Here is a 27,688-nt window from a genome sequence, read left to right on the forward strand (position 1 = left end):
CATACACACAGGGTTCTTAGTATTTTTGCAGGTGAATGGAATTTACAGCACATGTAGACAGTTCTCTTTTTCATGTTTATACAAATGTAAACAAATTTTATTTGAACCCTCCCTTTCTCCTGAGCACGAATAATCTCTGTGCTAGAGCCTGTCAGCTCCCAAGGGCCTGGAACTGTTTATAAACAGGGGCCTAAATGGAATTTTTTATTTGGTACAGACTCTCTAGGGAGCTGTTACTATGTATTTGAGTAGTGTCAGGAGGAAGAATTAGGCGCCACAGTGTCAAAACTTCATTTTTTTTTCTTTTTTGAATTTCAGTAAAGAAATAAACATATTCATACCTTTAAGCACAAAAACTGTTCTTTTGCTTTGAACAGGTGGCTGTGACACCCTGTGACCACAGGATGTGACATGAGCTGTAAAACCTTGTTTTCCTGGTCAGGTTTTCTGAGGAGCAGTGGCCGCCTGCCCACGTGTGTCCTGTGCAGCCTGGGGTGCTGTGGGCTGGGCTCAGGGCTCCAGGGGCTCCTGGGCTGTCAGACCCTGCTGCTGCAAGCTAAATATGCCATCAAAGACTTTCTGATTCCTGTCAGAAGTAAACAAGTGAAAAGCAGTCACTGATCTCTCATAAGGGTGCTGAATGTCATCTTTTTTCCATAGTTTTTCTTTCGCTAACCAACTACATGGGAACTTTTTTCCCTCCTATTTTAGTTGTTGTATAGAATGGTGGGGTACACTCTGATTTCTGATTATATGAAAGGTTTATTTTATCTACATCTGGCTCTTCTCCATAGAGTCACAAAGAATCACAGAATAGTTATGGTTGAATTGACCTCTGGAGATCATCCAGTCCAACTCCAGCCAAGGCAGGGTCACCCAGAGCAGGTGCCACAGGAACGTGCCCAGATGGGTCTGCAGTGTCTCCAGAGAGGGAACTCTGTGTCCTCCCTGGGCAGCTGTTCCAGAGCTCTGCCACCTCCATGGAAATAAGTTTTTCCTCATGTTCAGGTGGAGCTTCTTGTGTTTCAGTTCATGCCAATTGCTCCTTGTCCTGTTGCTGGGCACCATTGAAAAGAGTCTGGCACCATCCTCTTGGCACCCACCTTGGAGATATTACATAAATATCTCCATATTGGAGATATTTATATGAATAGAAGAACTGATGCATTTGCCTGTGTGTGTCACTGGTTAAGGGCCTGCATGAAGAAGGCTGGCAGGAGAGTGTGAAGTTATCTCGTGTTTTTATCCACCTTGTACTGACCATGGATGTTGCTTTCTCTGAAGTGAAATATTTGGACGTTTCAGTGATGTTTGAGATGTAATTGTAGGTTTGGTAGACATTTTGATGGGAGCAGTGTAGGCTTTAAGAGCTTTTACTTCTGTACCAGTGTTTTACTTGTGTTGATGCTGTTGTTAATGGGGGTCCACAAATGAACTTGCCTGGGAAGCTGATCCAGTTAAAAAATCCCAGATACTAATAATTCAGATCACTTCTGGCATCCAGTTGGCTGTAGTACTCTGGAGATGATTGTGTCAGCAAAATGAGAGAGGCAGTGCTAGGGAATGTTTGTGAATCAGCAGTGCTGGGAACTATGGCAAAACCTGTTCCTTTTCATTTCCAAATGGCAAGGACCTGGTTGGATGCTGCCCTGACACTGCTTTGAGTTTTTAATGTTTTTTCCTACTCTCTGACTCTCTAGATGTGCCTAACAGGTTTTCATTTGCAAGCATAACTTCTAAGTGAATTTCTGTGTTTATACAACACCAGTTTGGAGTCTGTAACAGGGTCTCAGCTGTGTGTGACAGATAAGTGGAAAACATCTGGACCCAGATGTGGCAGCCACACATTGGTAGAGCCAGTCCTAGATGGCTGTTTGTGATCTGAGTGTGGGGTGGCCATTGTTGGCCAGGACAGGAGCCTGTTTGTGTCCCTGTGTTTGTGGATAAGTGTCACTGCTGGGCTGGGCTGGTGTATTTCTGTGGGACCTGCTGGCTGCACCCTTGGAAGGTGGAGAAAAAGGTTTTGTGTGGGCTTGGCCTGAAATGCCTTGAGAACAGAAAACATGGAATGCTGGGGATCTGTTTCCATCTTCTGCTTCAAAGAGCCTGTAAACCAGTTACTTGAGTTTCAGTAAAAGACTAGTGAGATGGGTGGAGTCTTTCTCATTGGTGAATTTTTTTTCCTTGTTCGCTTAAAACAAACAATGCCACCAAAAAGTCTTCAATGTGCTTATTCACACCAGATGTATAAAAAAATGCATTCAAATACATTTTTGCCTTCTGAGTTACCTGTTGACAAAATGCGTATACCACACTCTTTTAGAGGATAAAATTGAAATGTTGCTCAGCACTAAATAGTGCATGTAAGTAACAGACTGCACAATATCAACTTGACAATTTCCTTAAATTGCATAAGCGTGGAAAATGGAAAGAGGTGTTTGAGCCATCTAGTGGTTGGTATGAAACATTTAAATATTTTTCGATAATTCATAGAAAATGTAAATTATATCAACTTGGAAATAGCATTTCTGATTTGTCTGTGTTTGTAGCATGGCTGTAGAATGAAAAAAACTCAAGCATTCAACTTCAGATTTGAGGTGCAGTCTGTGTGGGTTTATATCTTACTTTCACTCAAGATTCTAGTGAAAAGAGATATCTAGTGAAAAGATATATCTGATAACATAAAAATTAAATTAGACATTAGTAGCCAAAGAAGGCATTTTGCTAGCATGAGATCTTCATAAATGTTGGGGGTTGTTAGAAAGTTCAAGGAAAGGACTGTAATAAGATAATTTTGTTTTCTGCTTCTTACTAAAAAATATTTGGTGAGAAAAAGAGGCCTTAAATTCTACCTCAACAGCTATCTATGGCAAGGACTAAATAACAAGAGTGGTCTTTACTGGAACACATGGAATGGTATTCTTTGGGAGAAATTTGTCAAAACTAACAGAAGAAACTGAAAAATAGATTTCTTAAGATGTGGTGTGTTCGTGGTAAACAGAATCTTACAATTTTAAAAAGGACATTTTGTAGATGAAGATTTGGGAGATAACCCTGCTTGATGCTGATCTGCATTAAGCTGTGGTGGCTTTTCATATTGTCCCTTGCCAGCAGGAACTGGGCTGCATTTTGAACTTGATGGTATTCTGCAAAAGTAATGAACTTGATGTGTATCTTGCCTTGAATTCTTTGTGGGAAAGGGCAGCCACGCATTGGGACACTGTGATGTCCTCCAGCCCTTGTGAGTCCTGTCCCCGTTCAAATGCATGAAAAGATACTTTTTAATCTTAGTTTATTAGATATTAATATAACAAACAATTGATAAGTGGTGATAAATATGGTTAGAGCTATAGTATTTCAGATAAATTTATCATCCATACTGACATTTCAGAATTTGCATCTTTACATTTGAAGTGAAGTATTACAGGTACAAATATTAAATCTATATTATTTTTATTGAGAAGATGGTGGCAGCTTAAGATATTTTTAAGGTCAGTCTTAAAAGACCTAAGGCCAAAGGAGAATGAGAGAAAAGTGGGAAAACAGGCACAGAACAAAGGACAGAACAGTGATGGTTTATTTGTAGTGCTGTGAGGACCATCTGAAAGCTTTATGTGAACTTGATACAGAAATTACATTTTAATAAATCACTTGCATCTTGGTTCTGTTGTGCCTCGAAAGTTGCTTGTTGTAAACCCTTAGCATCAAAATATCTGGGAGATTTTTTCTGAATCTCTTTCTTGGACTGTGAATTGTAATAGATTTCATAAGAGGAAGTCAAATTCTTTGCAAATTGAAGAGTTTTTAGTTGTCTGGCACATTTTGTTTGAATTTTGAAGTGTTGCAGTGAAGGATTTTTGTGATCACTGTTGTTCTCAATCTCTACAATGATCTAAACTTTATTGAGATTTGAAATATCAGAGGGGACACTGGGCAGTCCTGTTAAGTTCTGTCTGAAAAATGAGTTGGCCTGAAGATATTGAGGGCTCCTGGATGCTGTATTTTTAGGCTTCCATGTTGCACACATGAAAATCTCTTTCTTCTTCATTTAAAATGACTTTTCAGTCAGGCCATTATGTGTGCTCAGCTTTTGAGCCTGCCTTCTTCCTGATCTCCCTGTTGTCAGAACATACTTGGAACATGTAAAAAACACAGAATATGGAATTGGAGATATTTTGTCTTTATGATGTCCATGTTGTGCTTTTATTCAATAAACAGGAATGTGGGTTTACTGTAGTATTAAAGTGTTCTCTTCTATTGTTTATGTACTTCCCTCTGCACTCCTGTTCACATCTTCAGTGCTCTGATGGCTGTAGGATCTGCTCACACCACAGCATTTTCCTAAAAGCTGTCCCTTGCTGGAGCTGGGATCCAGCTGCATTCATGAGAGAATCTTTGACATCCCCCCCTGGTTTTAATTTGCATTTAGACGATGCAAATGAAGGATAATGAATTTCTCATACTGGATCCTGTTTCTGATGTATGCTGCTCTTTGTATTGTCTTCTGGTTACCAGTTATTTTGTAGGAAAACTTGATTATAACTTTTATATTTGGGTTGGGTTTCAGTGATAATTAGTATTCCTTTTGTGGAACTCTTTAGAAATTTGACTTGTTAATCTCTCTGCCACTTGCATGCAGTTCTTTATCTTGAAATGAAGTCTCTGACAACTGAAATTCCAGATCTCGTCCATGTGTCGGAGCTTGGGGATGCATACCTGGTGTCTCAGAATCAGAATTATATATGAGAAAAGCCTAAAAATGTGTTTTAGGCAGTATGTACAATGTCTCCTATAAATAATGGAATTGTTCTGCTCAATAAAAAACAAATGTGCTGTGGCGTAGCTTTGCAAAATAAAAAGAAATTTGTTTATTTTTCCTAATTTCGGAAATATGTAATAATTATTTGTGGAACTGGATAGTTAAACATTCATTAAATATTGTTAATAATTTCACTTTGGAAGTAAGTCATAATTTATATGGAAAGAAAATGAAGGGAAAATGAGTTTCCAGAAGGGGAAGTATTTTTGTTGTTTTGCCTTTTGCAAATAGGAGGATAGGAACTAGAAATTGGATTAATGATGAAGGAATATTATTGTCATAGGTTTGAAGTTGATGGTCTGTGTTTTTTGGTATTCAGAAAAGTGAATTCTCCTTAAGCATATTTTGAGATTCATTTAATTAATGTTCTACGTTAGACACTGAAATTAGAATGTGCATCTCTGTTTTCTTTTATGTGAGTATAAATCATTGTGACTATGAAATGATGCTTGGTCATAAACTGTTGGGTTTTTTTTTCATTATATTAAACTGCTGAAGATTTCTACTCCATCATTTCTTTGCCTGCTGTTGTACAAGTAGAACAGAGCACATCAGTTTCTCTGATAGAGAAGTACATGAATATTGTGGTTACTCTTCCACCAAAATAACCACTTTTTTGTGACCATGGAGAACCAGTGCTTTTTTTAATGTCTACCTATCTTTTTGTTGTTTCTTTTTAGCTCTTCCTGTTCGAGGCAGATTTTAAATATATTTGTCTTATAATGGAAATAGAATATCAAAGGATGGATAAAATATTGGAAGCTGGCTCTTATCTGGGTTTTAAACACTCTTTCTTTCCTTTACAGAATGCTGCCTTTTTATATGGCCTTGGTTTGGTCTACTTCCATTACAATGCCTTTCAATGGTAAGTTGGAATAAGCTGACAGCGTCAGTGTTTTGTGTGGTGTCCAACAGTGTGTGATTATTTCACCCTCAGTTCAGTGTGAGTGTAAAATAGTTTAATTTTGATTTTATTACATTTAAGGTGTTTGCAGGTGTTACTGTCCTGGGTCAGTGTCTGTATTACTGTAACAAACTTGGGGCAGCCACAACAGCTCCATGAAAAGGAAAGCACTTTGGGAGAATTTGCACTCCTTTAGCACAGTTCAGCAGTGGGGATGGAGCAGAATGACTCAACAGGCTTTTGGGAATTGTTGTCATTGATAATCTGTGCCCTGGGTTTGTTGGAAAGCCTCTTGTAAAAAACCTTCGTGGCAGAGAGGTGGTGAATGGGGCTTGTTTTCATTTTGCTTGGTAGGCAGGAATTTTGACAGAGCTGCATTAGGTGAGGGGTTTGGATAGGAGGAGCAGTTGGCTCTGATGGAATCAGTGTTTCAATCTGATGGAAAAACTCAGGGTTAAAAGAGTTGTGATTTCTGCCAGGGCTTTGAGGATTGAGCAGAGCTTTTGTTGAGGCTGGGGGAGGGTTGGGTTTCAGTTGGGTTTTTCTTTTACTTTATCAGTGATGGGAGTCGTGAATGGAATAGACTCAGTCACTGGGGTTCTGTTCAAAGGTCCTCAGACTTTTATTGGTGTTTAATCCCGTGGAGATAGAGTTAATTCATGGGGGAAAAGTCAGAGAGGTGCAGTGTTTAGGTCAGGCTGTTTTACACTCACTACAGAGACTGTTAGTACAGTAAGTGTGACTCAGGACTTGATTGATCACTAAAAGTTCATTGTGTTACTGAGCCAAGCCTGATTGCAGGTAGGGATGCAGCAGTGACCACTGACTGATGGCTGGGAGCAGGATTTCTCCCCCACCTCTCCTTAAATTGTTTTTATGTATCTCTAAGGCAAACATTAATGCTTTCCTCAGGATAATGTGCATAAACTTTTATTCTTCATATTAGAATAAGTTGGTTAAATTATGAGCTCAAAACATGGATTAATTTATCTTGCAGCTTACTGCTATTTTTACTGATAGTGGTGAAATGAATGTTGTTCCTTTGTTGTCTTGTACAGGGCATACAATTCTGTTGCGTTCTAATTAGCAAGAGAAGAACAGAAAAGTTTTCAGAAAGCCTGAGAGTCTATTGTTTTAAGATTGTGATGAGACTTGGCTGAATTTTACCAAGTTTCAGAACTTCTAGTTGCTACATAGTCTTGTCTTCATCATTAGCATAGAAAAGTATTTTGTGCACTATTTCTTACAAGCTGTATCTTGTTACAGTTTGCACTGTGAAATGATAGATAAACTGTAAGATAAATAATACAAAGCAGTTAGATTTAGAGTAATTAAGTTTTTGAAAAGCCACCTGTTCAATGTAGACTTTTGCCATCAGCAGATCATGCCATTTAGTATTCATAAATTAGAGCTTTGAATTAATTTAGATTTTTCTTCACTTGTTGACAGCATGAGTGTAAGCTGATGTCCTAACTTAAAGAACTGCACATAGCTCTCATGTTAAGGTTGAGTAGAATAATTTTATTTTCCATTCCATTCATGCAACAAGGTTATGTATAGTGTGGTGCTAAGGACATTGTGTATCATGGAAGTATTAGGTAGAATTTTTAAAGGAAGGAAATCCAATGTAGGTAAAATCTTACACTTTTGTGTGCAGTTCTGATTTTTAGTCCCTTTGAGTGCCTTTCTTTCCCCTTCTCTGTAAATTTTTGGGGCCAAGAGCAGAGGAATATGGGCTTGTTGGTATTTGGGTATGACAAAATCACAAAAGACTTGGAGATGATAGAGGTGTTCTTTGAAGCCTTAATCCTCCCCAGAACTCTCACAGATTGCCAGGAGAGTCCTCTTGCAGAGTGCAATGCTAATCTGTCTTCCTGCTGCATTTATTCCATCTGCTTATGCTCAGAGAGGACGTGGATCTCGATGTTTCTAGCAGGCAGAGGAAGACTGTTCAAGTATTCAAGACTGTTTAAGGTGGTTTATTTGTTCTGATTCATCCATGAACTGGTTTTTTTAACACCACTGCTTCATATATTCAGAGACTTTAACAAGAGGGAAGTACATAGTCCTCCGAAAAGGAAGGGGTGAGAAATACTTGAGGTTTTCTCATGTCTCGTATAAACAGAGATGATAAAAAAAGCAAGTGGGAATAAGATCAGCTTTAGAATTATCGTTCCTATATTTTATATTACTTTCAAAGTTTTCCAGCTTTCATAAAAGGATGTGTTGGATTGGTTCCAAGACTCTTAATGTAGTTCACTGTAATTCAATACTGGACATATTTTTATATACTTGAGCAGCATTGCAGCAATATCTTAAGTACAAATCATAGCTGTTACATCATTTTATGTTGGTGATTTTGTTTAACTGTTCATGTAAGAATTAGAAGTCCTCAACATATATATGAACACTACAACAGTGTGATTAGACCAAACCTATTTCACACAATTATTGTAGTTAAGATGTGCCATGAGGTGTTATCTCCATAAGTTGAATCAACTACAGTGAAACAGGTCTGAAGGATATGAAATTTTTATACTCCCTTCTCTTACACCATTTATCATCAAGCAGTAAGTGGTTGGTTCATTTTTACTGTAGTTTCCCTGTTTCTCAGTTAGAGTAGAAAACCTATTAGAATGAGGTATTCACACAACTTTAATAATTTCATGCCCTCCATAGTTGTGTTATAGATTGAACATTATTAAAGAATTTCAACAGGCAGTCCAAGGCTGTCCTTCATTTCTGTGAAATCCCTGCACCCAGGTGCAGTGGCTTGGACACCAAATTTTTTTTCTCCACCTTAGTGAAAATTCTGAGCCTGCCTGGTTTATCATGTGCTGATTCCACTGACTTCCATCTAGATGAAAAGATGGAGCCCAGGCTCTGACGTGGTGTCCTGAAATTGAGTTTCACACCCTGTGGATCCCCGTGTACTAACTGGGGTGCTCCAAGGGCAGCCTGTAGTGTTTTCAGTGGCCTGGCAAATTGCTGGAGCACTGAGAAAGGCTCCAGATTGCTCAGAAACACCTGAAAGGAGGCTGAGATCAGTCACCCTGAATGCCCCATTTGGGCTCTTTGCCCTGAGGCTCCTGAGTCCAGGAATTCCTTACCAGCTGTAGGGGCTAAGTGTAATACAGAGCTCAGTCCTTCAGCACTGACCCTGGAAAAAGCCAAAGACCTGCAAGAGATGATCCAGACCCTTTTCCTCACCTCCATCATGACTAAAGGCTGCTGTGGAAAACCAGTAATTCCTGAGTGGAACTTCCTGATCCTTCCCACAGCAGAAGCGCTGTCATCATTGTGCAATATCTAGATATAAAGATATCTAAACCCAACATCTCTGCTTCCCACTGGGTTCCTCCACACAGAAAGTTGAGGATATAATGGGATGTGTAGGAATGCACTTTGCCAAGTGGAGACCTCTAAGAATTTAAACACACAGTCTGTAGATGCTGCTTTGTCAAATATTTCTCAGGTTTCATGTGGCTGGATCTAATGTATATATTTTTTTTCAGGCATATAAAATGGGAATGTACATGTAGAGTACACATGCATGTAGCAATTAACCAGTAATAAAGGGGGCAGTTAACTTCCCTTTCATTATCTTATCTTGCTGTGATTTCATAGCAAACTACTCTTGGATTGCTGAAAACTCTGCTAATGCTATGGAGAAAAAACTGCTCCCAGCTGCTGTTCTAGAGAAATGTTTAAAGACTTTGCTGCTCAAAATATTTTGCTATTCAGCTGTTGCAGTCCTCTGGTCAGAAGAGTTGTAGCTAAAGACTGTAAAAGTGTTTCATAAACACTTTGTTTATGTTCAGACTGTGATTATGAGTTTCAAAAAGAAATTTGTCCATGATAGCCTCACATCACTTTCATTAGTAAAACTGTGAAATGATGTGAGGCTTAAAATAGGTGGTCAAAATTGAAAGAGGGTAAGAACACAAAAAAGAAAGTTTCACTCCAACTGCATCAAGTGATATTAGGATAATGTTAGGTTCTTTTATTTTGTACGCTCACTCTGATTTTCATGGGTTTTGTTTGAAATGTACAAAAGTGATAACTTCTGAATAGTTAAATTGATGTTCTTTTATTATATTCTTTTGCCTAGTACAAAGCTGATTTTATTCAGTCTATTCAAGAAAACCATCCAGTAAAAGTCTTAAGAGAGTTCACTAAATGTTTAATATAATAATCTATTTATTATTCACCTGGTTTCTTCACTTTCATAATGGAGGGCATTGTTGTATAGATTAGTAGGTGGGACAATAGCTGCAGTATTGATTCTGGCAGTCTTGATTTAGGGATGTCATTTTTATTTTTCCTGAATTGCTGTAGCAGTGCTGTGTAAAATGAAAGTCCAGAGGTGCTTTTCATTCGTTGTAGTGTCTGTTTTCCAGTCCTGCTTTCCCATTTTGTTAAGTATTAGAACAGCCTTTCCTGCCTGTGAAAGGATGTCCTCATCCTTGGAGAAAATTCTTATTTAATTTCAATAAATTCTAGTAGACTTAACCAGCATCATGTCCCACCACACAGGTGTCAGTATCATCAGAGAACAAAAGGAAAGTCCTCTCTTGCTGAATTCAGATATAATTTATTTCTGCAGTTTGAGAGCTCCTGGCTTTTCATTTGATAATTTTTCCTTTGGATTGATGTATGTTTAGTCTGCTGAAGGAGTGAGATGAGAAGTTCTGTCTGTGCATGAAGGGCAGTGAATTATGGAGGAGCCTCCAGACTGACTTGGGGAAGGCTCTGTGCCATCAGCCCTGCAGGGCTCACCCAGCCCTTGGGTCATATCTGCTCTTCTGGTTTTGGTCAAACCATAGAAGGGCTGTGAGGGAAAACATCTGGATAACTTGGATGCCATGGATCCTCCAGACCCACAAATTTCTGGGTGTGGGCTTGGACAGAGAACAGAAATGGGATTAGAGATGTTTGAGAGTAAACAAAGATCAGTACAAGAATGAAGTGACTCCTGCTGTGTGTGGAAGGCCCAGCTGTGGAATGGTGTCAGTGCTGCTGCAGATGTTCTGCTGTTTGATAGTCAGGGAATGAGTCTGGAGCTCTGGGCATGGCAGTGGAAAACAGGCAGAGGTTTTTGCTGTGGTCCATGTTCTTGATGTGTCCTGTAATTGGGAGCACGTTGCTATTTTGTTTAAATGTTTCCTGCAGGCAAAATTACATCAGTATTAATTCAGCTGTGATGTAAAATTGCTTGTCTGTCTGTAAGAGCTAATAAGTAAATGCCTTTTCAGAGCTTGACTATTTTATTCTATAAAAATTCTACTGAGTATTTAAATGAGGTTGTACTTATTTAATTAGACATTAGTACCTACCACTGGTAAAAAATGTTAAAAATGCTCTTTCACATCACTTCATTGAGGAAATTTTTATGATGCCCCTTTTCACATTGATGGAAGTAGTTTCTGTTTTTTATTATTCATGCATGTCATCCTGAAAAAAACTACAAATTGTAAAGCCAATATGGAATTTACACTAGATTTAAGTAAAAGGTAAAATTTGATTTTTAGTTAGTTTAGTGTGTGTAGAGATAAACCTTACTCAAAGCATGGTCTTTGTGACCAGTTTCTGACTAAATGTGACACAGTCTTCCCTGTTGTCTACTGACGATAATTTACAGGTATTTAAGTGCTGTGCTCCTCTGAAAGACTGGGGTATGCAACATTCGTGGTTTATTGAATGAAGTACAGTATACATTCAAACTAAATTTGAGAACTGTCCTGGAAAGTTTTTAATTATACTTTTGGCTTTTAGTCCATTGCTCAACAGTGTCAATGATTAGTATTTCCTGTTCAGTAAGCAAGAGACTACAGCAGTATTTTCGTTGCACTCAGATTCTCTTAAACTTTTTTAGAAATCCTCTCTTTGATGATTTTTTCAGTGGGGACATGACTGAGAGGGGAAATATGGAAATACTATTTTCTGATCAAGCAAGGAGTGTTAAATGAGGAATATGAAGTTTACAGAGTGTTAGTGTGATCACACTGTGTGATGTGCTATAGAACTGCTGTGTCTTCATTCCCAATTTTTGTCTTCTCTTCGATTGGAATCATAGACAGTGGTTTTCTTCCTTTATGGGACTTAGGATATTGTCTTTGAACAAGATACAGGTAATGGATTTTAAATACCAGTGGATAACGTCCCTAATGCCCATATCAAAGTTGAGACAAGAAATGCAGATGCACTGTAATGGAATCTATCTTCTGGCATAGCAAAAGCCTAGCTTAAAGTATGTCCTGATACTTAGTGATCAGCCCAGTCTTTGGCCTTTCAGTTTGGTCTCTGTTTTTGTAGAGGATGAAGATGAGCATGGTATTATGAGACAAGGTCCTTTGTTTGTTATGAATTCAGTGTAGATATGAGCTTTGTGATTCACTACCACCACAGGATTTCAGGGAAATTCAGATGAGATGTGAGAGAGCTTAGCTCTGGTGCAGGTTTGTCCCTTCAGTGCTTTACTTGCTCATTTTCCATATGCTGGCAGAAAAGTAGGGTACTGGGTAAGGAGAGCCTTCCTGAAGGATTGTGATAGAGGAAGCTGCAGTTCCACAATAAAAATTTAATACTTTTTTTTAAGCCTATCTACTCTTTAAGTTCTATTTAAAGAAGTCAGATAATGCTTCAGGTACATACAGTTGCATTTTCTAGAGGAAGTCTGTACCTTTGGTTTGCTTTGCCATTGATGAGAAAAAAGCCTGTAAGAATTTTAGAGCAGAAGTGTTTTTGCTGAAGGATTCAGAAATGATAATTTATGTGTGAGTAAAAAAAGTCTGTGAAAAATATTTGTTGAATTTTGTATTGCATCTGCTAACCAACCTTTTTTCCTTATAAATAATACTGTACTTGGAGAGTGGGAATTAAATCAGTGTGCCTTGAGAGAGTGATTTTAAGCACTGGGGTTAATCCCTGTCCCATGTCACAGTGGGTCCAGTTCCCCCTATAGATTGCCCTGTCCCCTGCCCCCTTGGCACCACCTGTGTGTTCCAGGGGCAGCAGATGGGATTGGGATTGTGTTCTTTGGGGCTCAAATCCACCCTGAGAGAGGCTGGTTCTGATTTCTCTTCTTGTGTGACCAGTGCTGTACAGGAAGGGATTTTGTTTCAACCTGTCCTTGGATTTCAGGCAACAATGAGACTTAGCTTCTTTCTTAATTCCTCTGTGACTTCAATTCTATTATCTTTTAGTTGCATTTCAGCTGTCCTAGTTTTATGCAGTGGCCTGAGAGGCACAGCAGTCCTGTTTAGAGTCACTTTGTTTCTGCTCCAAGGTGGAGTTGCTAGATGGCATTTCTGTTATATCTGGTATGGTGCCATCATGAACAGGGACAGGTGAGAGAGGATTTGAAGGTAAGGAAGTAGAATGAGAGCCATCTTCACATATCATGAAAATATGAAAGAAAGTTACTGTGTGAGGAGCTGACAGGCTTTTTTGTCTGCATGTGGAAGTAATGGAGCAATTGGTATCATTTGAGTTCTTGCACAGCACTGGTGCTAGAGAAGGGAGGAGAAAGTGGAAAAAGGAGCAGGCAGGTGCAGTGGGAGATGTGTGTGATCTCTGCTGCTGCTTGGGGGTCTGCACTGCTGGAATCTAAAGCAACCTGGCTGTTATAAGTGAACTTGCACTAATTTTGTAACTAATTTGTGAGTCATCCTCTCTGAAATATCTGATATGTTAGTGTATTTCATGCAGCAAATTAGTTTCTCTAAATTAATAGAGAAGATTAGACTTTCAAATACATGAGGATATCTGGAGTTCAAAATTATCCAATCCTTGAAGAATCAAAAGCCATGCACCAGAAACGTTACATGTAAACCATCATTTTGTTATTTTCTCCTGTAACAATACTTTCTGATCCACTTTGTTAGCCATATAAAAAACATTGATTATAGAGTAATACCTCAGTAAAACATCATTTTTTTAATCTGTGTTTTTCTTTCAGGGCAATTAAAGCATTTCAGGAGGCGCTTTATGTTGATCCCAGCTTTTGTCGAGCCAAGGAAATTCATTTGCGACTTGGGCTTATGTTCAAAGTGAACACAGACTATGAGTCTAGTTTAAAGGTAGGTTTAAATTGAATGAACATTTCTTACAAGTCTTGTGTTGCATCTTAAAGCTGCAAGGAATGCATAAGCATGGAACAGTCACAGGCCACCTGCTTTAGAAATTGAAGTGCTTTAATGTGAAGTGTCTTAGTCCTGAGAGCAGAAGGATGGGTTTGAGGTGTGTGAGGTGTTACACTCTAGATGAAAAATTTGGTGTAGGGCCCTTGTTAAAATAGTGAACCTTGAGGGAGACTGAGGTTGTATTGAAGGCTAATGAAAAAAAAAATCACAACTTGGATTATTTGATTTTTTATTTTTATATTCCATTTTTTTCCTCCCTGGCTTCCCTGTTGTAAACTGGAAGTTCTTGGAATTAGTAAACTAGAAAGTTTTTATGCAAAATTATGTCTTTTTTAATGTAATTTTTACTTTTCTAGCAGTTAATTATTCTTTTATTTCCTGGCTTGAGAGTGAGCTTCTAAGGCAACAGTTTCTGGCTAATCAGTTGGAAATGGTTTATGGTAACCCAGAGCTTTGTTTCTTCTCTACTTCTTCAAATTCCTTACTATTTACATTCTTTTCTGGTCTCTGATTGTAATCTGTCTTTTTATCTCCCTCCATTCAGCACATTTGCCCATGTTTTTCCTCTTTCCATTTTCTACTCTACCCACATGTCCTTCCCTTCCTGGCCTCTAAATTTAGCTGTTACATGTCTTGGAAAAAGGAAGAGTTCTTTTAATGGACTTGCATGTGGTGAGAAATCCACCTGCAGGGCTGAGAATTTTGTAATTAAATGTAATTTGTAAACACAATTCTGCATATTAATCTTCCCCCAAAACTATTGAAAACAATAAGTGTTTTGTTTTCAAGGATCTTACAGCTTTCTTTTCTTGGCAGATTGTTTTCATGGGTTGTCAGATTCACATTGTCCAAGATTTGTAAGAGTAGGGTGTTGCTCTCAATTTTTCCTTTCAGTTTTTGTGATGGAGGGAAGCAGTTCTCTCCCCAGGCTTCCCTTTTCATCCAGAACCCAAAGTTTCACCTACAGAGATTGGTGGAGTTGGAAATTGTGCAGAGGAGTAGAAAAGATTCCATGCAATGAATGGTGCAAGAGAGCAAGGAGAGGTAAAAGAGAAGTAAAAGAAGTGCTGAAGTACATTTTGGTTTTATTTTTAAAGAAGCTGGGAGTAAACAAGATTAATTTTACAAGGAGGTGGTCATCTTCTAATCAAGTGGTAGAAACTCAGTGATTTCAAAAGGTCTTCTCCAGCCTAGTTGATTATATGATTTTAGTTTTTGATATAAATTGATCAAGAAATAGATAACTTTTTTCTGCTGTGCCATAAAACTTGCAGTTCTGTCAGTGAATCAGGTATTTAAATAAATATTATGATAACTCAGTGTAAATAATTTCTTGTGTTTGATGTTCACAACTTTGCAAAACAAATCAGTCAATTACCACGAGGATTTTGAGTATACCAAACTTCAGGTTTTCAAAACACCAGCTACAAATGGGAAAAACACCAAAGTACTATTTTGAAAACAGAAAGAAATTAATCTTTTTATTTCAAAATTATCATGATTCCATTGCTTTTATGTGGCATATGGTTAAGTCACTTAAAAAAAACAAATGGCCACAACAAAAGCAGTTTACCCTGGGGCAAAGGGATGGTCTTCAAAGGATAGTGAAATGAACAGGGGTGTTTGCACTGAAGGTGGTTTCATGCAGCGTGTTCCTAAAAGTTTGTCTCATTTTCTACCATGCAGTCCTGATTGCCTCATTCAGCACTCAGCCACATTGAATCGAGTGATTTTTCATTTTTTTGCTTTTCCCCATTTGCTGACTGAGGTGGATCAGAAGTCTGAGCCAGCTCAGCTTGGGATGGCCTGGTTGGTACATCCAGTGCAAGGCTGATGGGATGGGAAGGAGGGGACAGGGCTGTCCTATCCCCTTCTGGTTCAAAATTTATTGAGAAGCTGCTCTGGAATTACCACCTGAGACACCTGAAGCAGAGTTTCTGGTTTTTTTCTTTGCTATGGAGGTTGCAATCCTTAGTAAAGAATAACAGTGAGGAGCAAAAGACCCAGTGGAACTCAGTCTCAAACACTTTGAACTGTTTCCAGTTCAACTCAGCTGTGGATTTAATGTCCAGTCCAGGGACTTACCTACTTTGTTTGAAAACAAAGTGTTACTGATTGGAACTTATCAGTTCAACATCACAGTGTGTCAGCTGAGGGGAAAACTAACTAGAACAGGGCTGTAGCTTCTTTAAAAGCCAATCTGACTGTGATTTTTAAAAAACATACTTAAAGCAGAACTCTGAGTGATGAGAATATGAGAGGCAAGACAGAAAATGCTTCCTTAGTGAGGAGAAGGAAGTGAAGTGCTGGTGCACTGATTATGCTCAAGCATGGGGAGAGTAAAATGGGGAAGGGATGTGAGGAAACTGTGAAGGGATGTTTTCACACAATGTCTGTCTCATTCTCTGAGACACAGAGTATCTCTTCTTTGAACAAAAGAAAGATAAGAAACCCAAAGCAATGAAAAGACAGGGTTGTCTTGGGCTGTTTTTGGTTTTGTGGACCTTTTTTAAAGGATCCACGATTTTAGAGAGGAATTAAGGGGGTTGGGATGCAGCTTGCCTGTGACTGGCCTTGAGCACAGACCTTTTTCCTGGGGCTCTTTGCCCAGTTTGGGCTCCTCATTCACACAGAGGCAGAAAGTGGAATTGGCTTTTTCATCTGCTGTTCGCTTGTGGCTGCTCTGGATTTCACAGATTGTACCAACGTCGCATTAAAGTACTTTGAAATATCATAATGTTTTTGATGGTATTTAAACATTCATGTTAAGTCTGTAATTGCTAAGAATAAACCATTGCCAACAGATGAGTCATTGTCAGTGAGAGGCATTGTCAGTAAGAGACTTCAGGCAAAGGGGGAAGATGGAAGTCTGAAGGTCATATATTCCATGTTTTTCACAATTTTAGAGCATTAACATAAATCATCTGTATTTTATGTAAGCAATTTAAGCACAAAATTAATTTTTACTATTTTAAGATGTTGATGATCAAGATAATTGCTAGAGTCAATTTTTATGTTTAACAAGCATAAAAATCAACTCCCAGTGTTTTTTTCAAAATCAATTACTGGTTTTGCCTGTTCTACAGTTAAGATTTGCAAATTACTGTGAGAATCCTTGACTTTCTCTGTTATCCCATTGCCATAAACTCTTGCAGCACCAATGCTGTTGAAAATTACTTGGCCTTTGGTTTACATTAAGGGAAAAAAGTGTCTCTTCTGGCTGAAAAAAACCCAGTCTTTGTCTAATCTGACAGACTGGGCAGTGTTGCCTTCAGAGGTGAGACATGAAAGCTGAGTTTGCCCCTTTCATCAGAAAAGTACAATTAATTCCAAAATTTACTGGCAGTGACATGGGGAATAGATTTCTTTTTTAGTAGATTGATGACTGTAGCAACACCATGCTGCTGAGGTTTACCTCCACAGTCCAGCTTTTTTAGTTTACTGTGTCCTGTTGCCCCTTTCCTGTTCACTGTTTCTTACAAATGACACAAGGAATATTGTGTTCCATGGTGGTAGCTGTGGTTGGCACTGCGATAATCTGAAAGGGAGAATAAAACAAAATCTCTAGGAATATAATGTATCTTTTTATTCCCTGGGTAAATGTAGTTAGAAAAAATATTCATGCTTCTGAGTTCATGCCACATTATTTCTGACATGCCACTTCCTGTCATGGTCATTTTCCTATTTATTGAAGATATTTTTTTAAATTTGGCCTCCTTTTTTCATAGTTGCGTGTAATCGTTTTGTCTCACATGTGTTTCAGTTCTTAAGTGCTGTTGAACCTTAAACAATTTTTAGAAAATCTGTGGGAATGAAAGATTTCAAAGAGAATTTTGGAGGATATTCCTGTACAGCATACACTGCTCCAGAGCCCTCTGAGATCTGGGAGCTGAGCCCCAGGTGACAGCTGAGGGAAACCTTCTGGTGCTCATCCTGCTTGGTGCTGTTGAAATTTTGTGTTTTTAGTGGGGATTTGGAGCTGTGATCCTGAAAGCCCTTTGAATGCCAAACTCATACTTAAGGGAGAAGAGAAATCTTTGGTTTTTATATTTATTAGATTGATAATATTGAGAGAACAGCGGGGGCCAGATTTTCTGAGGGTTTGGTTTTATTGAGGGGAAGCTTTGTTTGCTTTTGTTTGGAGATTTGTGGTAGAGAAGTTTTGTGTTTTATTGGATTTTGTTTGCTTTGTGGGGTGTTTTTTTTAATGGGTGATCAGTAGAAATGCTGGACACAAGCAGGTTGGTTATAACAAAGCAGTGTTTTGCTTTGGGAATTTTACTTGATTTTATTACAGGTGCATCCTGTACCCAGTAACAAAACCTTTAGAAGAATGAGAACTCAATTTCTCATGTTTTCAATTATCTGCCTTTTAGTAGAAATACTGATTCTGTCTTTCACTTACAGAAATTTTTCCTCCTTCTTTATACACAAAACAGCTATTTCAGTAGTTTGCTCCGGGCTTATGCTTTCATCTTGCCCGTAAATCATCAATTTAAATATAATTTTAATTTTTTAATTATTCTTCTAACGATTCTCATTTGTTAGTAATGTTAAGACATGCTGCTTATATTAGGATAAAAAAAGTCTGCAAAAGAATTAAAATGTGCATGAATTGTATGAATATGCATGAAATATAAAGAAATTAAATGCTGATGTACCGATGAACAGCTTGAAGTATTTATTTATAGTCAGTCAGACACTTTTCTAGCACTTATTCAAATATTTCTCCTGTATATATATACTTATGAAAGATATTTTTGGCTAGTGCAGCTATTATGTGCTAGCACAAAACTCTTACAGGCCTATCATTCATGTTTTATGTTCTTTCTCCAAGTAATAAGTAAACAAGTATTTAAGAAAATTTTTATTTTTATTTTATTTCATTAATTCTTTATTTTCTTTTCCTAAACAGAAATTTTAGGAATATTTCTGATTTTGAGCCTTCATGTGTTGTTTAACCCACCCAGTTATCTTTCTTGAATGGGCTTCAATTAGTAATTTTTAAGTTTCAACATTGTACATTGAAACCATATGTATTTTAATTATTAAAAGTAACTAGTCAAAATACATGCAGTTATGAGACATTTTAGTTTCTCTTGTCTATTTTTATGTCTTGACTTCTACAAGGAACAAGTGCTTTTTTAGGTAAAAAACAAGGTGAAGGGCTTTGGCTCTTGCAAGTTGGATATCCAAGATATCAAGCACTTCACACAAAAAAGCATTTTGTGGAAAGCAAAATTAAATTAATCAAAAGATAATTTCAATAAAAATGTAAGTGGTTGGAAAGCAGCATTTGGGACTGAAATTTCTCTCTTAGTCTTGGTAGTTTGCATATGTCAGTGGCGGAAAGACACATAGAAGAAGTAAATCCATGGAAGTTTTTTAATGCAGCATGGCACTGTAATGAAACTGCAGGAGAGTTATTTGTGTGACTGGTTTTGACAGTGGAAAATGATCCCACAATGTCTGCCTTACAGAGTGTTCTCTTTTATTAAACTTAGCTAGTTTCCCTTGGCTTTTTGACTAATTCCTGTAAAAGAGAATTACAGGTGTTTGAATGTGTATACTGTTTTTGACTAATTCCTGTAAAACAGAATTTCAGGTGTATGTTAGAAATGCCATGGTTACAAAGAGGAGTAAGTGCTAAAACTGAATTACTCTGCTGTGTGGCACCTTTGGTCAGCTGGGAGATGGGGAAGAACACACGATGGGAAGAGGAATAGATGGTTCAGAAGTTGAGCATTCAATCTAAGGGTATTGGTGGGACAACCAATATCTGTGGATATCCTTATTGGCTGGATGGGGCAGCCCTGGGTGTATGGACAGGCTGGGGAATGATGTGGAGGAGAGCTGTAGAAAGGGGTCTGGGTGTCCTAGTCAGTCAGTGGCTGGTTGAACATGAGCCAGCAGTGCCCTGGCAGCCAGGAGGGACATCCCTGTCCTGGGGGACATCAGGGACAGCATCACCAGCTGGGCAAGGGAGGGGATTGTCCTGCTCTGCTCTGCACTGAGGCAGCCTCACCTCGAGTGCTGAGGGCAGTTTTGGGCACCACAATGGAAAAAAGACGTGAAGCTGTTGGAGAGTGACCAAAGGCAATAAAGATGGGGAAGGACCTTGAGGAGAAGCCATGTGAAGCTGAGGGCACTTGGTCTGTTCAGCCTGGAGGAGACTGAGGGGAGACCTCACTGCAGTTACAACTTCCTTGTGAGAGGCAGGCACTGATCTCTGCTTTTGGTGACAGTGACAGGACCTGAGGGAATGAAATGTCCTGAAGTTCTATCAGGGCAGGTTTAGGTTGGATATTAGGAAAGGTTCTTCCCCTAGAGGGTGGCAGGGCACTGGAATGGCTCCCCAGGACAGTGGTCACAGCACCAGCCTGGCAGAGTTCAAGAAGTGTTTGCTCAGTGCTTTCAGGTACATGGTGTGACATTTGTGGATGGCCAGGAGTTGGACTCAGTGATCCCTCTCGGTCCTTTGCAGCTCAGGATATTCATTGGTTGTGGTGAGCTTCATTTGTGTCTCTCCTTAAGAGACACCTCCATCCAGACAGATCAGATCCACTTTCGTCAGATGTAGCTGTAGCTGCAAGATTGGCATTCAGGGCATGCAAAAATCACGGAATCACAGAATAATTAAGTTGGAAGAGGGCTCTAAGATCATCCAGTCCAACCTATGCCCCAACACCTAACTAGACTATAGCACCAAGTGCCATGTCCAGTCTTTTTTTATACACATCCACAGATGGTGATTCTACCCCTCCCTGGGAAGAGCATTCCAGTACTTTATTATTCTTTCAGTGAAATTTTTTTTCCTAATATCCAACCTATCCCTTCCCTGATGCAGCTGGAGGCTGTGTCCTCTCGTTCTGTGAGAGACCGACCCCACCTGTCTGCTGCAGCCTCCCTTCAGGAAGGTGTAGACAGCAGTAAGGTCACCTCTGAGCCTCCTCTTCTCCAGGCTAAACAGCCCCAGCTCCTTCAAACGTTCCTCACGGGGCTTGTGTTCCCAGCCCCTCACCAGCCTTGCTGCCTCCTCTGGATGTGCTCAAGCATCTCAACATCTTTCCCAAACTGAGGGGCCAGAACTGGACACAGCACTCAAGGTGTGGTCTCACCAGTGCCGGGTACAGGAGAAGGATGAGCTCCCTGCTCCTGCTGGCCACACAGTACTCAGAAAATACTCAGAATGTAGCCACAGGTCGCCAGCAAGGACTGAGCTGAGCTTTCTGTGCAGCTGTGGGGGCTGGAGTCTGAGTCCTGGCATGACCCCAGCTGGGGCAGCAGCTCCCAGTCATCCCCATCCCTGTGACATTGTCCTGCTGCTGGCAGTCTGTCAGGCTGTTAGCACAGGAATAGCTGAATTCCGATGTTGCAGAAATAATGCATCAAAGGTGGAGGCAAATGGGAGTGTTGAAATAGCTTTGTGAAAATCACTGTACAAGATATAAGTGAGATATTTGTTCACTAAATTCAGATGCAGCCTTTTTATGGCTTGCAAAAATACAGCTTGGATGATCTTTCTATTTGAAAATAATTTTTTCTCTTAGAGTTTGTCAGAACAAGAGATTTTTCAGAACACACTGCTGCTATTCAGTGTATTTGTATACGTGGCTTTTGTTCCTTCTGTCCTCCAGCAAGGTCTGTTTTTTTTCTCCTATCTGTAAGTTAGCTTTTTTTTTTGAATCTTGGACAAAAGTACCTGAGTGTTTACACTGCACAAACCTTTCTGTTGCGAGCTGAATTTGTTCTGAGCTCAGAAAGCAGTGGAGAGCAGCAGGATGAGCTGCTGTAGCTGCACATGGAGCGTGTCCTCTCCTGACCCTCTCCCCTGGTCCCAGAGATGCCTGGCAAATGGAGGCTTGGCACCCTGCCCCAGCTGGTTACACAAGGCTCTCCGTGTCCTACTTATCTGAACAAAAGCTGCTCTGAGCAGCACGGGCATCACACCTAGGTCACACAGGCAGAAAAAGCCATCTCCTGACAGAATTTCACTGAGTCATGATGGAGCTTTCCTTCGTGGTAAGTCGGTGAGGATTGTCAGGTTTCAGAAGATGGCTTGCCTTGCTTGCTGAGTATATGCAGAGCTATTAAACTTGCTGATGTCACCCTGGAGAGGAGGAGGGAGCAGAATCACTACAGAGGTCTCAGGTTTGCATGTAAACAGAGACAGTACTGAAAGTCTTGCACTGAAAAGAAAAGGGTTCGTTTTGCTTTTGGCATCTATTGATTAAAGAAACAACAAAACCTTGGGTACTTGCCTGTCACATTTGAAAGCATCGGTGCTAATTCTGTGAGAGAAAGCATGTCAGGTTACCTAAATCAGCATCAGATTACTGTTACTTTACTACCAGACCTAGTGCTTTCATCAGTTCTCTTTATATGGAATCCACTGTACCTCTCATCCTTGGAAAGGTTATCCTCGGAATTGTTTCCACAATCAGAGGCAAGTCAAGGACTCCAGAGGAGATGGAATGGGCTGCAGATAAACTCTGCAATTACAGATGGCTACAAATCAAGGTGATTTAGGGCTTGGCTGATCTTAAAAGTCATTTCTAACCTAAACGATTCTGTGGTTGTGCCTTGAGCCGCAGCCCTTGAGAAGAGCCTGTTAGTTTTTAACATTCAGAACACTGCCTGCTAGGTAAATCCTCTTACTGGGGATTTGAATTTCTATAGACTGCTGTCTGCCTTGAGGTATTGTGTGTCGTCTCTGAGCTGCAGCGGCCTCTCCTGCATAACAACTATTCCACACAGCAGTAGCCAGCTCAGTGCTGCAATATTTGAGAGGGGTGCAGATGTTTGCCAGCCGCTGCTGTTGGTTGCAGAAATGGAAGTTGGAAATTATTATTATTTTTTAAATTTTTTGGTGCTGGTAATTGGGATTAATGGATCTGCATTTGGCTGATGTGTTAGAATGTGTGCATGGGGTTTTTTTTGTCTGATTTTGGGTACTTAATGGGGAGCTGTGTATTATTTATCCGGCAAGAGGTGTAGGTTTGCTCGTGTGTGTGCATTTCAGAGGTTCTTGGTTTAAAAGGTTCTGGGGTTTCTCTGTATTGCTTTTAATTGTGATAACTGTCTAGTACTAATGGTGTGTTTTTCTGTAGTCACTGGCTTTGGTTTATCAATTTCTTTACCGTATGTAGATTAATGAACAGTGCAAATAGAAATTTATCACACTAGGAAAATTTTCGTGATGTGGATTTTTGAATTTCAAAAGTTGGCTACTGTAACAGTGAATATTTAATTTTTTAGAAGGCATTGCTGAGAATATTTCTGCTTTTTTCTACTGTATAGCACTTGATACTGTTGGCATACTTATATATTAAAATGGTTAGCTATTCTTGCATGGTTGCCTGCTTTCTCTCAGTGAGTCTCACTGCAGTAACCCTTCAGAAGAGCTGCTACAGAACAGTTGTCAATCTTTTTTCTTTAGATCTGCTTATTTTTTATAATAGCATTGCTAGGTGAGAGCAAATCTGTTCCATTCTGCTTTATCTTTCCATAGTAATTGTAAGTGATGGTGCAAGGTGACACATCTGTACAGGAAGGATTTTGTACCTTTTAGATCAGTAACACTCAATTGTACAGGCCAGAGCCTTTTTTTTTTCCTTTTGGCAGGCAAAATGCAATTTAAGATAGAGCATTTTATTTTTATTTAGTTTTTTTTTTTAAAGTTGTCTGCTTAGTAGGATCACTATGGTAACAGACTAAAGGATGTCTCTGAGGCACTCAACCTGCATTGCAATGTAAGTGAGGGGAGACTGTAAGTTGTCTGCCTGCTGAGCAGGAGGGAAAGGAACAGACACAGCAGAGAAATAACCTAATATTTAATATTTGTAAGCTATTATTTAATGCTTGTGCTAAGGTTAAAAAGTTACTTTACGGTGTGAATCCATTGGTTTTTGTGTTCTCTTCTGGGGGGATATTGCTAAAATATTCATTATAAATCATGAATTTGTGTTGTTATTCAACTTGAGTTTTGTACATTTTTGAAATGCTGTTAAATGTTACAAATTATCTTGATAAAGGCAGTGAGGAGGAAGCTGCATCAGTGTATGTCAGAGCTTATGGAAGTGTTAGCATTCTTCTTATGTCTTGATATGGATAATATATTAATTTTCAAATTTTGTGTCCCTATTAAAATTAAGGTTTTTGGGAAATGTGGTGATCTGATAAAATCTTGCGCAGGTTAGAGATGTGTTTTTACAGACATACTGTACTCAAGGAGTCATTATCACCATGAGGAAAGTTAAGTAGCATCTAATGGCTCTGAGTACAATACTGAAAGTGTTGCACCTATCCATTGATACAGACTTTATTTCTTCCCAGCTACTGCAGAGGGCTCCCAGTGCCACCTAGTTTGGCATGCTATAATATATATAATATTATATAATATATTAGTTTGATCTAAATTATCATTTTTATGCTAAGAAAATAAAGTATACTAAAGTGTCAGTCATGTTTTGTGTATTAGAAATCACCTGACACTGTATTTTGTAAATAAATGTATTTATTAGCAGTAGAATTTCATAGGGTGACTCTTAGGCTCCTGTGTTCCTAGGCCTTATTCTCTGTTGAGTTAATATGTCAATTGAAATTTCACACCATGTAGGGATTTTCTCAAAAGTTTATGGAAAAACTCAGGCAGTGGAGTTTCTGTACCTGTTCCATTCATTTTTATACATTTGTGTCTCAAATTAAATAGTGATCAGTGAATTAACATGATGTTACAGACAGACTTCATTGCTCTGCTCTTGTGACCTTCTTTATAGATGAGTGAAAAACTTACCTCAGAACCTAGAATGTTTTAAAAGATACTTTTTGTATTCCTTCAAGTGATTAAAATTATACAAGCTTTAATGTTTAACTGAAGTTTTCTCAACATCTGGAGGAGAGGATGTGAGAACCTATGACCTCCTTATGAACTCCTGTTCTAATGTGGAGGTATTCATATTAAATTCTTTTTGACAAGAGTTCAATTTTTTAAAAACCTAAAATCACTCAGTTTGTAGGGAGAGTGTTCTGTTTTTCTAGATGGATGGAGTGCTTAAGTATTTATCTCCATGAGGCTGTGACCTGGTGTGTCTGCAGTCCCAGTTACGTGTATAAAAACTTAATCTTCCAATTTTGACCATTCATTTGATGCCTTCATTATTTCAGATGCAACCCCAGTTGTTTTATGAAGATCTGTTGCTATCTTACATTCCTAGAAGCATTGAAGCGTTTGCAATAAAAAAAAATTACTTTCCTCTAGTAAGCAGTTGAACAGAAATTGAAAACTTGGTTTTTTTAAGGCACATGGTAAAATGCAGTATTGATTTTCGAGTACAAAATTGATTTAGTCTTAGTAGTTTGCCCAAGTGCTAGTATTACTTTGTTTCAAAAGCAAATAATTCTTTTTTTCTTTCCAGCATTTTCAGTTAGCTTTGATTGACTGCAATCCCTGCACTTTGTCTAACGCTGAAAGTAAGTAACCAATAAGTATTTACTTTGTTGTCGATCTTTTTTAAAATTTTATGCTTGCAACTGTATGAATATTTAATGAACCAGGTCTTCAAAATCAAAATATTTGGTACTGAGAGAGGGAGACTACAAAACCAATCTCCCTCTCTCTGTGGAGACAGATGTTCCAGTGGAATTGTGGATTGTTTTAGTAAATGGAATAAGTAAAAATTGAGACTTAGCTTATTCATTACTCTGAAGGCTTGAATTCTGGAGGAAACTTACTATTTGAATGCTTTTTATATATTTATAAACCTGGAGCTTGTGCCATGGCACACATTTAATACCAATTATTTTAAAGTTAGCATCATCTTGATAATCTATAACTTTTCAGTGATTACTTTCATGCCATTTAAATTTATAGATCCAAAATTCAGCATCAACCTTACTGTAGAAATAAGAAAAAAAAATTGATTGGTTTTTGATTTTTGATATCAGCTATCTATTAGTGTGTATTTGAGCATGTTAATCTTTAGTGCAATGTGATCTATCATAGACGGAAGGCTCTGTAGGCTGTAACAGAGTGTCCTGCAGGTATTTATCCATAATTATTGGAATTGTATGCAAGAAAAAACATTTGTTTCTCCATATTTTGGAGTCTGTGAGAATTAAAAGGCAGAATTGTGAAGGAAATTATTCCTTCAGTTTTTAAGGTCATGCTTGAGCTTAATTTGTTCATGTAGAGCTTAAGTTACCTCCCAAGTCTCACTTCAGGGACATTGGATATAATATTTAGAAGCATTTCTATAAAAACTGGATGGAACTGTGAATATTGTATCAGCAAGGCAGTGAAAGGGAGTTTGTTCACGTGTCTGAAACCACTGGCTGCATCAAGGAGCCAGCTGTGCTTCAAGCCTGTCTTCAAAGCTTTGTCACTTATCAGCAACAGGCACAGATAATTTTGTAAAAATTTGCAGAATTCTCCAAGAGTCAATAGGCTTTTATTACTTTTCTACCAAACATGTGATTTTTTTTTTATTGTATTTTGTGTTTGTTCATATTCTTTCTCACTAACTTTATGGGTTTCCACTAAACCTCTGGATTTCTGTAAGGTTTTCCTAACCCTTGCCCTGCAGTCCCTTCTGTCCCCAGATTTGTGTGGAGGGCTGTGGAAGTTTTCCTCACTTGGGGTCACCAATTGTGGTGGTGTTCACAGGGGTCCCAGGACCAGGGAAGAGAATCTGACTCCATGTTTCAGAAGGATGATTTATTATTTTATGATATATATGATATTAAAAGAAAATTATATATTAGAACTGTACTAAAAGAATAGAAGAAAGGATTTCATCAGAAGGCTTGAAAGGAAAGGAATGTAATGGTAATAAAATGTTGTGACTGACCAGAGAGACAGCTGGACTGTGATTGGACATGAATTAAAAACAACCACATGAGACCAATCAAAGGTGCACCTGTTGCATTCCACAGCAGCAGATAACCATTGTTTACATTTAATTTCTGAGGCCTCTCAGCTTCTCAGGAGAAAAGATCCTGTCAAAAGGATTTTTCATAAAATGTGTCTGTTACAAAGGGCTGGCCCCTTGTAAAGGCTTCAGTGCCTGGCCAGCCCAAAGGAGGAGGGTGAAGAGCACTGAGAGGGGCTTGGCCAGGGCCCCCTGTGCTGTTCTGGGAGCAGAACTGACCCCCCTGCCCAGCCCAGGGTGTTGGGTACCCTCACTAAATGCTGCATTTAATCCCCCCCTTGCATTTCTGAGGGCTGCATTACACTGAATGTGTTCCCAGCAGAAATGTTTGAGTGCTAAGCATCTCTTCTTCCTATTTAGGCAGTCTCTAATCTGACACCTTTAATTTTCCTTTCCTTTCCAAGGCATCAGTTCATTTTGGAGCTTCACATTGAGAGGGTTTTGTTAGGAGGGGAAAAAAATAAGAGAGAAATTTTTTTAGATAATGAACTCCTGAAACAAATGCAGGGCTTTTCTTTCATCAGTACAGAGTGAAGTTTGATGATGCAGTGAACATAATGGGTGTGTTATGTGCCCTTTAGCAAGGAACACAAAAAGTTTATTAAAATTTTAGATGATGCATTTTATTCTGACCTGGTTTCCAAAGTGCACTTGGCTTCCTTCTTTACAGCAGAGGACAAAGCAGTGCACAAAGGGAGATATTTTCCCTCCCTTATGACCCAGAGTGAAACCCTGAACTCCATATTACCTGTTTGTATGGTAATTTGGTGTCACACTTTCCTGTAGCTTCAAGGGAGAGAATCTGTGTAATTGAAATAAATTGAGCTTGGCTCAAACAGTTATTTTCTTACTTGTAATCCTCACAAACATGGTGCAAGAGTCTGTCTCAAAG

General features: G+C 38.8%; 1 protein-coding gene across 8 annotated transcripts in view; it reads left to right on the forward strand.

The window, feature by feature from the left end:
- KDM6A (lysine demethylase 6A) overlaps window positions 1-27,688 on the forward strand; it is a 153,187-nt gene that overhangs the window by 68,149 nt on the left and 57,350 nt on the right. For all 8 annotated transcript variants that reach the window (XR_009417893.1, XR_009417894.1, XM_059466788.1 and 5 more), the window contains exons 5-7: window positions 5,626-5,684; window positions 13,684-13,804; window positions 25,285-25,339. Coding sequence is in view for 6 of the 8 variants with exons in the window: in XM_059466788.1 (XP_059322771.1) it covers window positions 5,626-5,684; window positions 13,684-13,804; window positions 25,285-25,339 (235 nt within the window). In the remaining 2 variants the exon portion in view is untranslated. The remainder of the gene's footprint in view (window positions 1-5,625; window positions 5,685-13,683; window positions 13,805-25,284; window positions 25,340-27,688) is intronic.

Source organism: Ammospiza nelsoni, chromosome 2 (assembly GCF_027579445.1).
Source record: "Ammospiza nelsoni isolate bAmmNel1 chromosome 2, bAmmNel1.pri, whole genome shotgun sequence".
In the NCBI taxonomy this organism is placed as follows: domain Eukaryota; kingdom Metazoa; phylum Chordata; class Aves; order Passeriformes; family Passerellidae; genus Ammospiza; species Ammospiza nelsoni.